The sequence below is a fragment of the Rhyacophila brunnea genome, unplaced genomic scaffold (genome assembly GCF_057557595.1).
Source record: "Rhyacophila brunnea isolate RB1 unplaced genomic scaffold, BYU_Rbru_1.0 scaffold_24, whole genome shotgun sequence".
NCBI classification, from domain to species: Eukaryota; Metazoa; Arthropoda; class Insecta; order Trichoptera; family Rhyacophilidae; genus Rhyacophila; species Rhyacophila brunnea.
The window spans coordinates 12,682,137-12,699,649 of NW_028232904.1; the positions used below are offsets into that span (position 1 = coordinate 12,682,137).

The following is a 17,513-nucleotide window of genomic DNA, read 5'->3' on the forward strand; positions in this document are numbered from 1 at the left end:
TAGTGACGGTCGTATACTATTTTCCTCGTTTCTCTTTGGATTCAAATTATTAACACGGCGTAACTTTGAAACAGGTTTCGCGCTACTGTAGAATATCCTCTTTCCCGTTTATAAAATTGTTTGCGATTTTCAATGTTAATGTTTTCGAATTCATTCATATTTACTTTATTTGAACGGAAAGAATTGGCGTCACTTTGCGAAGCGTTATTTTTAAAACTATAATGTACATTTTTCTTCCTAACGAACTTAAGATTACAAGGCTCAGAAAGTTTGTCCTTAATTAACTTTATATCCGTAATTAGAAGAATTTCCTGATATTTACGATTATTATCTTCACTTTTAACTACACTGTTTACACTGAAACTTCCAACAGCAACTCGGCGTTCACCCTTGACTAGAGGGTTGGCGACTGGTCCTGCTTCATCTCCTCGTGGTCGAGCCTGCGCCCGTACAGCTTCTTCGATTCATCTCAGCTTGCGCGCCTTCTCAGCCCTCTTGTGAGGCTCCCTAGCCTCGCGTTTCCTTTTTCTCTCCTCACCGAACATCCCGTGGTCGACTAGGGTACACGACATGTTAGTGATACCCTAGGAAAATCGGCATTTTGCTCGCCGTTTTTCGTCGTGAGTGGGCCGTGGCCTCTACGAGCCCTCCTCGCTGGATACCGTCGATGATGCGTCTGGTCTCCATAGGTGGGATTTGTGCAGCCATTCGTCGTACTGGAGACGCGCCGGTGCTACGGTCTCCAGCACGACGCTAGGCGCGGTCAGCTCCGTATGTGGACTGTCTTCGAACACCAGAGGGCTCTCCCGGTTTGATGTTGGAGACAGCACTTCTTCTTCGATAAGGGTTACGTCGGAGTCCACTTCTTAGTTAACCATTTCTTGGTTGTTCCGGCTCCTGGATCATAAACTTTTATTTAGCGTTCGCGGGTTCGGAAGAATCCATGCGATTCTTCGAGCTTCACGTTGCCAAGGGCGCCATTGAGATCCCCGGGGTTCCAGCGGCTAGCTCTAGTGTCCATCGAACCCCGGATTCACAAAAAAAAATAATTTCGACGGTTGGAGTGTAAATAAAACACAGTCCTTCGTGCTCGTAACGTGATATTGTTTATATTTTACAAATTTTTAGTTTTACAAATTATATTTGGGATTTTTACAGTTGTAGTCGTCAGGTCCGTACCTATCGGAAAGGGGACGCTTACTAACATCCTTTTTTCTTTCTTTTTAAATTCCTCGTACCGACGCCATCCAGCAAAAAAAGGACTCTCGTGATTGGCCAAATTTTATCGCGTGATCTTTGATTCGGCGAATCACGAGCCTGACCCTGGCGCCGGCGCGCGAGGATTTCACGCACAATGCGCGGCAAAATTTATTATATTTAAATCCTTATATTTAGTCTTAAAATTATCTCTTTCATCCATCATCATTTTTACTTTTTAAATTAAAAAAAATACTTACGTGGTTGAGCAAGGAATCAGATTAGATGTTTTATGAAGCCGTTTCTAGAGGTCAGGGTTACGTTTCGACTTGAGCTACTAAATGATTATTTTACACCGGGAGAAGCCCGCCTGTAACAGGGGTGTATCATTACGAACGTTCGACTTTCGCACAATTCGCTATTTTGCACATTTCAAAAAAAACGTTTTTTCAAAACGTCGCGCTGGCCGTGGGGTTAAGACATAATAAGATTTATAGACAAGAGTGAGAAACAGAAAAACTGCAGTGTTGATAGGTACGAACAAAGAGAAATCAAGGACTTATAAACTTCGCACAACGTTCTGATTGCGGTGAATCTTTTTCTTCAATCGGACGTTCGTATGATACAAACAGGTCTACTACTATATTATGTTCAATTTTGAAAAATAAAATAAAAATTAAGGAATACGTTCAAAATTGTGGAAATATATCTTTAAAGGTTGTTTCCAAAAGACACGGCATAGTTATGGATGAAATGGAAAAATATTTGTCATCATGGATCGACGACCAACATCAAAAAGATGTCCCTCTGAATATTTCAATTATTCAAGCGAAGGCTCTTAGTTTGCACAGAGATTGGAAGGCTAGATTAAAAGAAGATTCTAACACAATTTTCAAGCAAGTAACGGTTGGTTTATATTAAATTCACTGGAGAATCGGCTGATTTTCGCGGAGAATTTATTTCCTCATTATCCAAAATTATTGAAGATGGAGAATATTCCTCTAGCCAAATATTTAATGTAGATGACACAGGTTTATTTTGGAAAAAATGCCTAGTCGTACATTCTTATCTAAGGAAGAATCAGTTGCCCCTGGGCATAAACCTTCTAAAAACCGATTGACATTGCTTCTTGGTGGAAACTTGGCTGGTGATTTAAAATTGATGCCAATGTTAATTTATCAACCAGAAAATACCAGGGCATTGAAAGGGAAGGATAAAGAATTGAATCCAGTAATCAAATAAAGATAAAAAAAAACCTGGGTTTACTGCGTTAATATTAAAAGATTGGTTCACTTTACATTTCATGCCAGCAGTTAAGCAATATTGTAAAGTTAATAATTTACCACTTAAAATAAGAAAAAGAATAGTGGCAAACAGTTAACTCTTGATAACTTTTTAAGGGAAACATCCGCAAACCCCACTTAAACATCTTATATTTACTTGATGAATACATATTTCAAAATACACACAATTTTTTTTTTTTTACTTCCCTCTACTTTCGAACATTCAACATTCGCACACCTTTTCAGGAACCAATTATGTGCGAAAGTCGAGGTCCTCCTGTAATTGGAATGCCCAGAGCTAAGGGGGCAATAGCTGATTTGAAGATAGCCTTAGTTGACATTGAAGTTTTGTCGCCCTCCATTATGGCGAAGAATAAGAAACATAGACAGTTCCTAGGTATGGGAAGGTTAGAAAATGCCAGCGTCGAGGCTTGGTGAGGGCTGAGTTTTCTAGGCGTCTATAATTGACATTCTACAATGGTAGACATGCTGGCACATACTAACTGAAGGGGTACAAATTGGGCCATTTTTCAATACCGGAAGTTGAGTTCATAGTTCCTAAATAATCGCAGTACATTCCACCAGTAACTCATCATTGACGGTAATTTACTTTTCCATGACCTCTATTTTCGACGTGTTTCAGTCAGTTGTTGAAGTTTTATAAAATGTTTATGTTCAGACTGAATTATGGCCATAGTGGAGCTAAGAATTTGTTCCAGATCAGTCTTCTTTGACTTTGATTTAAGAGCTTCCTGTATTATTTTTAAGTGGGCGACTAATCTGTCATTTTCGAAAGTCAAGTTGCTGGTTATTGCCTGTATGTGAGAGGTTGAAGGACTAATCTCCGGTGACGACACACATTGGGAGATGCCTCCAGAGCTTGTGGTAGTTTATTTTTTGGGTGCTTTATCTTCGGTGATTCCAGGGAGATCGTATCGGAGGGGTTTTTTTTTCGTAGTGTACTCGGGCCAGGGTCACATTCGAGAAGAGTCCTTAGTATTGTTGATGATCAAGGAGTAGGTGTTCAGTGGGTTTAGTAAATCTCTTTTTAGCAAATTCCAAGCGCTCGAAATAGAAAATTTTACAAACCGGAGTGCTCGATAATTTTTCTAAAATATTAACATAGGTAGTGATACACCCCTGTTACAGGCGGGCTTCTCCCGGTGTAAAATAATCATTTAGTAGTCATAAGTCGAAGCGTAACCCTGACCTCTAGAAACGGCTTCATAAAACATCTAATCTGATTCCTTGCTCAACTACGTAATTTTTCTTATTCATAAGTAAAGGCCTTCGTCCGGTGTGTGAAAATCACATATTGGGCGGAGGTGTAATTAAGATAAATTTAATTTAATTTAAAAAGTATAAATGATGATGGATGAAAGAGATAATTTTAAGATTAAATATAAGTATTTATTCAAATATAATAAATTTTGCCGCGCTTGCCGGCAACGTTCAAATTTCCACGCGCCTGCGCCGGGGTGGTCCTCGTGATTCGTCAAATCAAAAGCATCATGCGATAAAATTTGGCCAATCACGAGAGTCCTTTTTGCTGGACGGCGTGGGTACGCGAAATTTGGAAAAAAAAAGAAAGTTAGTGAGCGTCCCTTTTCCAACATGTATGGACCTGCGAAACTTATTGTTAAAACAAAATATGTAAACGTGTAAAGAAAATGCAAAATATAAGATAATACCAAGTTACGCACGAGACAGACGTGGTTTCATTTAATTTCTCCTCAATTTAAAAAATCTTTTTTTGTGAATCCGGGGTTCGATGGCCACCTGAGCTAGCCGCTGGAACCCCGAGCGATAACTTTGCTGATTTCATGAGCCGGAACAGCGGTCGGATGTGCTCGTCATTCCGAACCCTACGAACTAGGGACCCTTTTCAGGATCCTAGTAGTATGGTTCCTGTAACAGCGCCAGAGACAGGCCAGTAGTCTGGATAACTGCAACCATGTCATGGTCCTTGCCAAAGTTTATATGGGAAAAGGCTGTGTCGAGTAATCTATCATAGGTCTTTCGTCATAGCGTGCTGCTTAGCTGAGCATTTAGGGCTATATGTTACTGATTGATTAGGAACTTGTACCCCCCCCCCCCTATCCTTGTGTGCGTAGCTGCACCAATTGAGTAATTCTTATAATCTAGTAATATTATTACTAGAAGATATCACATCTGCTTTTAAGTTCAAAGTAAAAAATTTCCACTCTATCGATTTCAATTATTTACATTACAGTCATAATAATATAATATTACTAACCACAAATGGGATCACAACAATATTTTTAATAAACAATATCGTATTTTTACTACAAAATATTATTATGTTGTCACCATATCTTTGGTGGTCAATTATAAAAAATAATATTCGTTATACAGCGGTTTTATTTGTCACTATTTAATTTGTACAGCCGTATAAATTATCATTTTGTACAATGTCGCCATATTTGTTGTGAGAAGAGAGTGTTGGCAGCGCATATTTCATAATTTTTAACATATTATTTTGGCGGTATCTGATAAGTTTGTACGCCACGAAATGGATTATAAAAGACTCCAAATGTGTTTACATAATGATAGTGTCTCTCAATAATTTATAACCCGCCATTGTCTTCCTCGAATATATAATTTAATTAATCTATTTAGAGGTTACCTATCAGTGTCAGATCGAGTTTGTTTGTTCAGTTAATTTGTTTTACCGTTCTTAAATTGGAATCCGATCCGCAGCACCGGCTAGTGTTCTGTAAACTATATGAATTATTTATAGTCCGAGGCATGGACGAGTTGAGAGTGTGTCCTCTTCTTGAGGATTCCGCCAAATATAATCCCGACACATTGGACTTGATCGAAGATACGGAAGCCAGAAAGTATTGGCTGGATTGTTTCGAGAATCTCGTCAATAAATATATGACGTACGCCCTTCACAACAACCCAGATGATCCCACGGTCAATTCTAGAGCAGAGGAATTTAAAAAATGCTACGTCGAAGCCATAGGAAAGATACGAGAGGATCCATTGTAAGTGCCTACCTGATACTTTATACTTCCACACAGGCAAAAAGAATCGGTACAAGTTGGTTATGGGGAAGTCAGGCGGGAACCGCGCTAATTGTCATAGCCGATTTTGGCAAAATTCATGAATTCAAGAATGAAAACCTAACTTAACCGAACCTAACAAATAATCCAGTATATCAGCTATTTTCAAAATGTGTGTTGCCGCTGGCTTCCCCATAACCCTCTTGTACCGAAGAATCATTTCAATTCAATAGGTTGAATACTTTTTCCAGCTCATGGAAGTCACTTAAATGTAAATTGTATACTTATATTACATTTTGCTATATCACAGTTCATCGTGAGCCACCTTAAGACGATACTTCAGTTAAACGGCAAATAATTTTTAACTATAGCCGCGACGAAATTTTGGACTCGCTGGCATTCGGAGAGCGAACGTCGAGATATGAATACGTCAATTTGTTTCGTGATGGCGACGGGGGTATTAATTCTTAAATCGTGTAAAGATGACTAAAAACATTACCCATTTACTTGAAAAAGAAAACATGTCAATGAATATAATATTATTATTGTTACTAATAGAACAATAAACAGAACATTAAATGGACGCATGTTGGATTTATATGACAACATATTATATTTCGTTCGGCATGCGTCATTTGCACCCGCGACCCGCAATCCGCGCATCGCCTAGCCACGGTTCACCCATCTTTAACTTTTGACGTCTTGACTTGTTATTGCTTGTTTATTTCAGCTCAGTGCTACCAATTTTGGTATGAAAATATGATTTTTCATTGAATCTACTGATATTGGTGCCAGCGGCGGCTGGTCTACTGGCACTGCACTGCTTGCTCACTATGAAACATCGTTCAACATCATAAATCATATTTTTCTTCATAGGTTTTTAATATTATTGGTCACTTATTGTAATGCAAACCATAAACTGATGTGTCCATATTGCCTATAGGCGATAATACAGGCACTATGCACCGTATACGTCATCCTCACTGAAATCATTTGCGCCCCGGCAATATATTTAGTTTACTTAAAATGAACCCAAAGCTTAGTATGAACTAAAGCCATTATAAAACAACTTAAACCGTGCTAATCGTTTTCGCCATGCGTAAGTTCCGGAATATCTGAGTAGAGAGCAATTACAGATTTGAATTATGGTTTGTTATTATAGACACTGCAGCTTACTGTTCATGCTCAAATTATGTTTAGTATCATATTTAGCAATCTTGTATGTAAAATGCCTGTAAAACTAAAAACAATAGAATTCATTATTTTCTAAATTTAAAATCGGTAGGAAATACAATGTCGGTAAGATATTTTGATTTATGTGTACTCCAATTTAAATCAGTGAAGATAAAAATAATTTTGCTACCTACCGCATTTCTGGAAAATTAATATTGCATTTTCCTGTGTGTTGACTAAATGCAAAATGATGTTGGTTATTTATAATATAGAAAATTATTAATTCATGAATTCTAGTGATAAGCTAATAAATCTTAATACTATTTCACAAAGTGCAGTTTCATAATAATCATTATTCATAGAGTGTACAAATTGCTAAATATGCCTAATGTACTTATATAGAATAAGATGGCTTCCGTTAGAAGTAAGAGGTATTTATCTACTATAAGAGATACAATCGTTTCTTAAAATTAATCCAATAAAGATAAGTAACTCGCATCATGTTTTATTAAAAATATAAAATATACAGGTAATTTCCCAAATGTCAATAACGTTTTGTCAAATCAAAAACATCGCCGAATTGATTTCATTTTTCAATAAGGTAAGTTTCCAGCGCACCCTCAAAAATTACAATCCAAAAAATCACCGGCTGCCACTGATTGGTACCACTGTTTAATGGGTGACTGGCAACAGAGAGACTGGGAGACTAGCATGTTGTGTCTCGTCGGTTTCAGTTGCGGGCGTTTGAACATTTTGAAACTGAGAGATTCCAGTCTTGCCCGTCAGCGAGCCACCTTTGAAATACACTAGCTAGATACTGGAGTTTCAGTTTCGTCTTTTTTGAGTATTCACATGAGCGAATGGCCGTATGGTAGCACTTTGAAGCAGGGTTTGCTTTATTATTTTCCAAAGAACTCTAAGCTTGCCGACTGTCTGCAAACATTAAATGCGCGTTATATTTACGTGACGAACGTTATATGGCGTTATATGCATTCATACTATGAGACAGACATAACTAAATTGAAAATAACATGCATTTACTTAAGTTTATACCATATTTATGCACACTCGAGTTTCGAAGCCTGTTATACCATACATGGTAGTGTAAGCCAGTTCTCATTAATTTTGTGTTCGCTGATTGCAGACAATATTCCGATTTTATTAGATTCAGTAATAGCACTAATTTTGATATTGTTTAGTATCAGATATCTGATAATAACGCCTGCATTATTGAGCACCTACCAGAATTTTATTTAAATATATGAGGCGTCTAATTACAAAAAGCGACAAGTCCACAATTCAATATTTTCGGGAAAAAACGTTTTTATTTTTCAAGCTTCAATTATTTGTTTTAACGTGAGATTATTTTTTCCGTTGTATTATATGTCGAAATTAGAACCAAATGACAACTTCTTTCAGCCGATAAACTCTTAAATGTAATAAATATAGGCAAAATAAAATTGGACGTAGCGCTACTTGTACCTCACTTTTTAATTTATTCCACATAAGGCACGGCACATATTTCCGTGGCACTGTCATGAGTTTACCAGATACTACAGCATGGGAGACGCCATTTCCAATATTGAACGTTCCCTTATTTAAACACGCGCGAAATCAACCAAGCTTTAAATAATATGAAACACGGACTTGGCGGTTTTTGTAATAAATCGAGACTTAAAATATTTTTTTTCGTAGGGTTATGTCGCGTTTTGGAATTTATAGATCAATACATATTGTGTAAAATTATACAAAGAATACGTGCATATCTTTTTCTCGATTTTGACCAAATGTGGACTTATGGCTTTTTGGAATTAGACGCCTCATATACGATATGATTGTATTTCTAATTGATTTACCTATCTATTTTCTCCTGTCTTTCCCTAGTATTCCGGTGGTTTATATCACTGGTGTAGTTAGCAATGTATAATCTTCTTAGTAGTAAAAATTGTCAAAAAAAAATGTCTTCTATTTCAGTTGTTTTGGAAGACTTTCGATGAGATTGCTGCTAGACTTGAACGAAACATGCCTCCGGTCGCAAGGCTTCGTGGACTTGTGGATGAAGCAGAAAACGGTGGAGAACGACGCGGCCATGGAGAGACTTCGGGAACGACTCGATGAAGTGGATCTCATCCAAGATCACAATCACAAATGGACAGAACTGTGCCGAGGATTACTAGCTGGTGAGAAATTTACATATGTATCTCTTTTTCCATCCTGACTGGGTCGTTGAGATGCCCGAAGATACGGTACAGTAGTCTACTGAAGATGAAGACCACTTATTATAGTGTTGCATTATTGTTACAGGAAATATGTTTGACTGGGGGGCACGAGCTATATCGGATATATTAGAATCGAACACAAACTTTGGTCTTAAGGAGGCTCTTGAAAAAATCCAGAAAAGACCTTGGCTGATTGACGGGTTGGATCGATGGCTTGAAAGATTGCAGGTAATTAATTTTTCAGAAGCATTCTACAATTTTAAATATTTAAACCATCATCATTATTATTTCACAAGCAAGGACGGGCTCCGTCCTCTTTAAGTAATAAATTCCAAGCTGCCAAGCGCGAATCCTGGATATCATTAAACCATCTATGCCTCGGACGTATGACTCGTTACAGCAGCAGTTAGCAGCCGCCATGTTTCAATTCCAATCCACCAACTTACAAAATATTGATACAAAAATTTCATAAGGCGTGTGATAACAGCACGTGGCGAGGTAATGGCGCAGATGTGAGTGGTGAATGGTGTGACCACTCGCACAAACCGCAATGTAAATTTATAACACATTGTCGTGGGAGGTGGTGGGGACCGTACTGTGGTTGAGCGATTTTTTTTCACCTTGAGACCCAACTAGTGTGTTTTACTTAAACCTATTTTATTATTGATACTATCGATTATCACTGATAGATTCTTCGTGGGTCAGTAACTAGACACATTTTAGAAAACTACCTTTGGTACTTACTGATGATGACATTGCGACTGAACTGTGAAGAGTGGCGAGCGTCTCTGGCGTTGTGTTGATCATACCATGTACGCCTTCTGCCAGAGTCTAACAAATTCCACATACTCTCCACGCCACCTGTGGGTTGTTTAAGTCAAATTCTTTGGTAAAAGCTTAATGTCGGTAATATGACTTCTTTTCTTGAAATGCTTTCTTTTCAGGGCACCCCGCATAAATGTTCGGCGATATTTGTAGATAACAGTGGCGTGGACATTATCCTGGGCGTGCTGCCTTTCGTGAGGCAGCTCCTGCTGAGGAACACAGACGTTATCTTGTGCGCCAATTCTCAGCCTGCACTCAACGACACCACCTGCCTAGAATTAAAGAGCATTGTCGAACGGGCCGGCAGGATATGCGACACGTATAAGGATGCCACCGCCCAAAATAGATTAATAGTTATGGAAAATGGACAGAAGGGACCCTGCTTAGATTTGAGAACTTTAGACCCAGGTAAAATTCAGTAAAATCATTTTTCTTTCTCTATTTTCTGTATTACGTCCAGATTATTCAGATCTTTAGTCTTTTCTGTTTGTATTATATACGCCCAGACGCTTACACAGAAAAATGGTTGGGGGGGGGGGAAATATCCATAATTACACTCCACACTTGCCTGCAGGTATAGCTAAGGGTGCTAACCAACCTATGAGTTATTGCGATCTGTCACATCCACAAATGGTTATGTCCGTTTGTGTTGTCCTCGCTGTTTTGTCTTTTTGACATGCCGCATCAGAATATTAGGGCAAACATTGGCTGCCCCAGATAATTGCACTAATTATTCATGAGTGTCAATCATCCATCTGCCAATCATTGTCATTTTATAATTTGAAGCAAATAGATACATATTTACTATACTGCGATTAGTCAATTGCATTTCATAATATTATTCTCTGGTGTGCGTGCACGCTTCGAAAACAATTAGATAATTAATTTGACAAAATGCGCACAAACAATACAATTTGCCAAATATAATATCAGGCAATGTCGTGCAAGGAATTACGAATTACTTAGAGCAGTGTTCCCCAACCTTTTTACACCTGCGGACCGGTAAAAATAAGGAAAAAATTTTCACGGACCACTAATACTGAAATAAAAATGGTTTTTTACATAATATTTTCTTAATCTTATATTGTGACAGATGGACATAACTATAACTAACAAATATACATACTTATAACAGTCTGATACAATTAAAATTTAACAAAAACAATGGGTTTTTTTCAACGAACTAATGCGAAACCTGCTGTTGCATCTTTGCTTTACATTAATAAATTTATAGCTTTACAGCTTAAGGCGAAGTCTTCACTGAGCCTTTTTTAAAGAGGCACCTAGCGGAAAAATACGAAGCTTGCAATTTGAGACGTTTTTTTGATAATTTACAATTTCAACTGTATTAATGAATAAATATTATGTATCTGAAAATATTAAAAAGAAAAATATTTTTTATTTTAAGTCAAAGATAAACTTACAATTGTAAAAAATGTAATAAAATGTGAATTTGTTGAATCGGACCGCACTCTATACTGCAGGGTTTGCACCTAAGCTGCAATATTAGGACCATACATAAATAAAATTTGATATAAATAAAAAGGATTTCAAGTTATACACATTTATATTACTAAGGTAATAATTATTAATCGTGAAGCACTGTGCGATATTGATTGACAGTTGGTGTAAGTCTTTTCATAATGAGCAGTGCTGTGCTACTGAGAAATGTTAGTTAATTAAAAGTTTAAAGTATCTTATCTATTTTATTCCTTTGTTCCAGAACTGTGCTCGACAATTCGCAAACGAGAAGTAGATTTAGTAATAATCGAAGGCATGGGCCGGGCGCTGCACACGAACCTGAAAGCCAAATTCAAGTGCGAATCCCTCAAAATGGCCGTCGTGAAGAACCAGTGGCTGGCAGACAGATTGGGCGGAGCCATATTCTCCGTCATATGTCAGTACGAGACGTGAGACAGAGCGATTCAACCGCCATCCGTTGTAAATTTGTTAGTCTGTGAATGACGTTCCATTGGTTGATCCATCATCGCCCGTAGATGACGCAACTCATAAAAGTGAGTGTACAATTATAGATTACGTACCGTGTGACGTAAGAAATGAAAATAATTTTGAGTTGTAAAGTCCGGCATACATGATGAGTTTTATAATATATATATATCTCAAGGTTTCGTTTAGGACAGTAAAATATGCAGAAAGATTGTTAAATTAATGGATGCGGTTTATTAATAATCTTTCGACTTGCGCATGAAGTTAAGCCACCTCAAGGGGGAGTGTAACGCTACTAGCGGTATCTAGCAACAGAATAGGAAGTATTAAATTTAGTATAATTTTCTTTCAATTAGAATTTTAAAATGTTTTCATTATACGTCAATAGGTACATACTTCAAAATATAAAAAAAAATATTTATTAAATTCGAAAGATTTGCAGATACAGTGGAATCCCGATTCTACGTTTTTGAAGGCACTGACAAAAAAAACATAAATAAGGGGATTTAGTTTAACCCTTTTACTCCCAGCTGATTTAGCCTAGCGTATGTGAAAACTCCCAAGCGTTTTTTGCCAAAAAATCGTTGATTTAGTTTTTTTTAAATAAATAATTCTACACATGTTTTAAAAATTTGAAACTTTTTTGTTTGTTCTCAATGGTGTATAGAGCAATAATATTGATAGTTTACATCAATAAAACAAAAGAAAAAAATAATGTATCAATATTTATTTAGAAATGAACGGATAAAACTATATTTGAACTACAAAACAAGTGTGACATTTTTTTATTTATAATTGATGTATCAAATTTTATAATATAATCTATTCTTATCTATAACAGAAAAAAAAATAAACATATTATTTCTCTATGAAATAGAATTTTTATAAAGTAATCAAAAAAAAATCGTATAGTGTCAAGGTATTCAAGAATATTATTCAATTCACGAAATCGCACGAGAATTCGATACAGTATCGAAAACTAACTGATATGGGAATGAAGTAATTTCAAAAAATAAGTTTCAAAGCACTAAATCATTTATAATAATATTTATTCATGTATTTTTTCACCATCCTACCAAAAGTACAGTGGGCATCCATTGTTTGTTCAGTCAGTTCATAAAAATTACAAAATTCATTTTGTAATGTGATATATGAATCATAAAACAACTAAAAAAAATATCAGAATTTAAAATGTGTCATAAAAATAATGTTTTATTATTTTTATGACCCTCTTTGGTCATGAGTTTGACAGCAGAGCAATAAAATTATGACTTGTGAGTTATTAGGGTATGACATAATTATAAACAAGTGCAGACACTAAAATAAATATTAGTCACACCCAACACAGAGTGAATATAGTGCTCTGTCTACACCAGACGAAATATGACGGGAAAAAATTTGGTATAAATCGTAAATTTGGTTCCAAACTTTCGGCCGATGGAGTTTTCGCATAGGTATGGTGGGCCGAAATATCGGCCGAATGGGAGTAAAAGGGTTAAATTGGATGTACTTATTTAAAAAAAAGTATTTCAATGATTGAATTGAATAAACCAATTGGGTTTTTAATTCAATTTTAATGAATTTTGAATATTTCAGATGTAAATTGTGGTCAGTGAAAACGTAAAAATGGGAATTAAATATTTACTAAAATGTACTAAAACAAAACAGGACTATAGACCTGCACCCAAGTAGCGGGAAAAAATGAATTACGGGTATGTAAAATCGGGTTGCACTGCGATTTAAAAAAACCTGAATGTAATATGCGTTTGTTGAACAGCCTTTTTTAAAGTAGATCGTATTTTATGGTGTTGGGTTCATACCGAAGCTCGATTCGATATAAATGACGAGGATTTCAAGTTAATCAAATTTTTATTTTTTAGAAAAACTGATGTTTTTAAGTTAAAAGGTTCGCTGCCGCCGGCGTCTATCGGAGCCGCGTAGCCACTCAGAGTCAGTGCCGCCGTATCCGATCGGAGCCACCTGTATACTAATCACGAAGATGTCATTCTTTCATTGGCACTACCATTGAGTGGTTTATTTCTTAGCTGGCATCGTAGTTGAATACGTTACCGATATTTTTCGCTAGTCGGTTTTTATTTTGCATCATAATTAGATTTTTTATAGACATTTTTCGGCACCTGTGTTTTATAAGGTCCTACCTACCTACCACTTATCATTATCATTTATCACATGTTCAGCAGTGGCAGGATTAGGTTATTTAGATTATTTTTCAATATGACTTTATAAAGATAAAAAGTTTTTTAGTCAAGCACGCCACTGTGCAAAGAAAATATTAATTGGTCTTCATATTAGTGTTACTCAAATGGATTGCTTTGAAATTTGATAGTTTTCATAACATGTTGAGCACCAAATCCCATAAAAGCAATTAAGGAATCAATTAATTTTGTTTTATCTGAGAGGCCGTAAAAAAACCATAAAACAAAATTGCATAACATAATATTTTGGAGCAATTTACAAGGGCAGCATTCACAAAACCCACTTGAATGTTTTCAATGTGTAGCTACTGTGAAATTTTTTATAATTTATAACTTGTTATGACATAACTTATTTATAACAAATACAGTTCACTTTCAAGTGCAAGTGGCAGTGCCGGCTGCTCCGAGCGGTGACATTATATTTTACTGACGTATTTACATGTTATCGACTAATAAAAAATATAGTCATGACTTATTTTCGTCTACCTTGACCTAATTTTTACGTTTTCGTGGATTGACACATGGGGTCAATTCTATATTATATAGGGCGGCAGCGAACCTGTTAAACATAAAACACTTTAAAATTATGATTTATTCAAAAATCCATCTCCAAACTATGGGTAACCGATCACGGAAGTGACCTACAGGGAATTAAACAAAAGAAACAATTTAATGTAATATATTACGAAAATACTAAATAAATAGAATGTTACGTCATTCTTTCATTTTGTTTCGCTCGTGTTCGTAACTTTATTATATGTGAGCGAGCAAGAAAGATCATACCCACTAATACCGAGAAGAATGGAGATGGAGGGACTCACATGTGGACTGGCAGAATTCTTCATAAGCATCACTTCGATTGGGAGTGTGACATCGCGAGATATAATTATAGATAACACATATTTTTGATTTATCAGCTCTGCGCAGGCTGGATTTATTTACACTAAATTATACAGACATCGATTACATTACAAAAGGATAAACATTTTTCAATAGGATGCCGAGAGCTTTCACCTCGCACGGCGCCGACATTCAAGGGCAGGTTGGTTTGTGGCGCGTTACACAGTATTGTTTTCTCCACGGGGACGTATTTACGTAACACTTAATTTAATTACGCGAACACTTTGACATTCATCGCAATATTTATTGATAATTAAAAATTGATTTAGTAATTGGCTAGAAACACGGTTGATTATACGATTTACGCGTAACACTTGTTTTATGTTATCACTTCATTGTAGGGTAGATCTGAACTGACGCTATTTTAAAAGGCATCTTTTAATTTTGGCGGGGGCTATTCTACGGAGGGGAAGAGAAAGGGGCAGGTCACCGACTAACGGGACAAACATTTGCGACGGTCCGCTTCTACTCTCGGGCTGGGTAATAAAATGCATCTTTGTGAATGACCGTTTACGAAATGTTATTTGTAATATTTTCGTGTAAGTCAGAGGTTCTAAACATTCTTCAGGGGAGCTGGATATTTTTGTTGTTAAATTGTTGATCTGGAATTCGAAACTGTCGGGCACCAGGGCCTTCCTTTTTCTTTTGGTAACACCACATAATTGCACACAATATGATGATTTCTGGCATGTGGCACATGTCAAAACGAGTGCTGGACGAAAAACTATCGCGGTACATAACAAATTCGCATTCGTTGCTGTATTTATCTGTAGGCCTGTCATGTGCTAAACCCAAAGGCAAAACTCGCCGTGTATGTCAGGCTATAAAAACGGCTCTGCTGATTTCTCGCTCAAGTTCATTTTATTTGGTGATTGGTATGGCACTGTGCTTATTTTTTCGGTTTCGACTTCATTGTAGAGTTGTTTCTGCAGAAGTTTTTTTCATTCTATCGTCTGTTCGCCGTACCGACGTGTCCCAATGATATCCTCACTTCACTTCAAATAATACCATAAATGTATAGAAATTTTCACATTTAAGGTGACGCATCAGTGAAACGCCAAATAATTTTCAACTGTACGCGCGACGAAATTTTGTACTCGTTTCGCATTCATTGAGAGAACGTCGAGTCAGACATACGTCACTTTGCTGCGTGATGGCGACGGGCCAATTAATTCTAAAATCGTGTAAAGATGACTAAAAACGTTACCCATTTACTTTAAAAAGAAAACATGACAATGAATATATTATTATTGTTACTAATAGAATAATAAACAGAACATAAAATGGACGTATGTTGGATTTATATGAGAAATAATATTTCGTTTGACAGGCGTCTTTTGCACCCGCGACCCGCAATCCGCACATCGCCTAGCTACGATCTTTTTAGACCGTGCCTCAACTAATGCATGGCCTTAAGTAAATGTTTCAGTAGCTTAATCGGTAAAGTTCACCATCCGGATTGTGATGTATACACGAGGTTTGGTTGTATTATAAATTAAGCTACTGTACTAAACTATACACAGGTTATTGGTCTATATGGTTAAGTGGCGGAGGGTGGAGGTAGGCTGTGTTCATTTAAGTAAAAATACAGATTGCAAATCGTGTTAGTTTGTTTTTAAAATTCATTTAAACCCCCGCCTAAACCAAACCATAATACATAAAACATAAATCTATAAATTCTCTAAAAATTATGTATGATTTAATGTCATGATTTTAGATATTTTATAAATAACAGAATATTTGTTGTCTACAGTAAAACCTTGTTAATACGAATTCCATGGGACCGAAAATCGAAAAAAAATTCGAATTACGAATTATGAAATGTATGGGGGAAATATATTAAAATTAAAATTTTTTTTTTTTTTTGATTTTCATCAATATTGTTTACAATCATAGATGTGCCTACCAAATTTCCGGTGCCATGTGTGTTAATGGGTCATAAAATGTCAGGATTATTTTTATTACCTTAAAATAAGTAATTTATGATGTTTTACGAAAAGTCTGTCACAATTTTCAATGACTAGCTCATGAAATAGTGTACTTTATTACGATTTATTGAATATTTTTATATGCCAGGATTCTGAAATAATTTTGAATTATGAAATTTGAATTAAAGGCATGGTTTTATATGAAAATAATGTTCAAGGGACTTTTTTTTCGCGAAAATTTTGAATTACGGCGAATTTCGAATTATCCATGTTCTTATTAACGGGGTTCTACTGTATTATGGTTTGGTTTAGGCAGGGCTTAATTAAATTTAAAAACTAACCAACAACATCTCTAGTTTGAATTCTTAGTTCAATGAAAACAAGTACTACAATTGACAAAGTACACTATTATTTTTTGATTTCCGCCTCCTACTTACACTATTATGGTTAGGCAGGGTTTAAATAATTTTTAGTTAAAACAAATAAGTATGACTGACAATGTTGATTATTTTTGTCAGATCTCCACAGCCTACCTCTACTCTTCGCCGCTGACACGGTAACAGCCCAAATGCCAGACAATACATGTTCGGAATTAGTGTCGATGCATCTGTGGACAATTAATACATCTGCTGCATTACTGTTATAAATATGGTGAAAGGTGTAAATATGGTCGCTAAAACCGCTTCACACATAATTTGTGATCAAATTAATGCACGTACTGCGTATGGGTAGAACATGCCGAGACTTGAGTACGCAAACTGGTGACAGTATTTCTAACTCACCTCTAGCGTGAACA

The 17,513-nt window shown here is 36.2% G+C and overlaps 1 protein-coding gene across 1 annotated transcript; it reads left to right on the plus strand.

The window, feature by feature from the left end:
- The first annotated feature begins 4,920 nt into the window (after positions 1-4,920).
- Positions 4,921-12,509, plus strand: LOC147069064 (4'-phosphopantetheine phosphatase). The gene is made up of 5 exons (XM_085951525.1): positions 4,921-5,491; positions 8,657-8,862; positions 8,987-9,129; positions 9,846-10,134; positions 11,450-12,509. The coding sequence occupies exons 1-5, from the start codon at positions 5,250-5,252 to the stop codon at positions 11,638-11,640; spliced, it is 1,071 nt and encodes a 356-aa protein (XP_085807651.1). The 5' UTR covers positions 4,921-5,249; the 3' UTR covers positions 11,641-12,509.
- Positions 12,510-17,513: the final 5,004 nt, after the last annotated feature.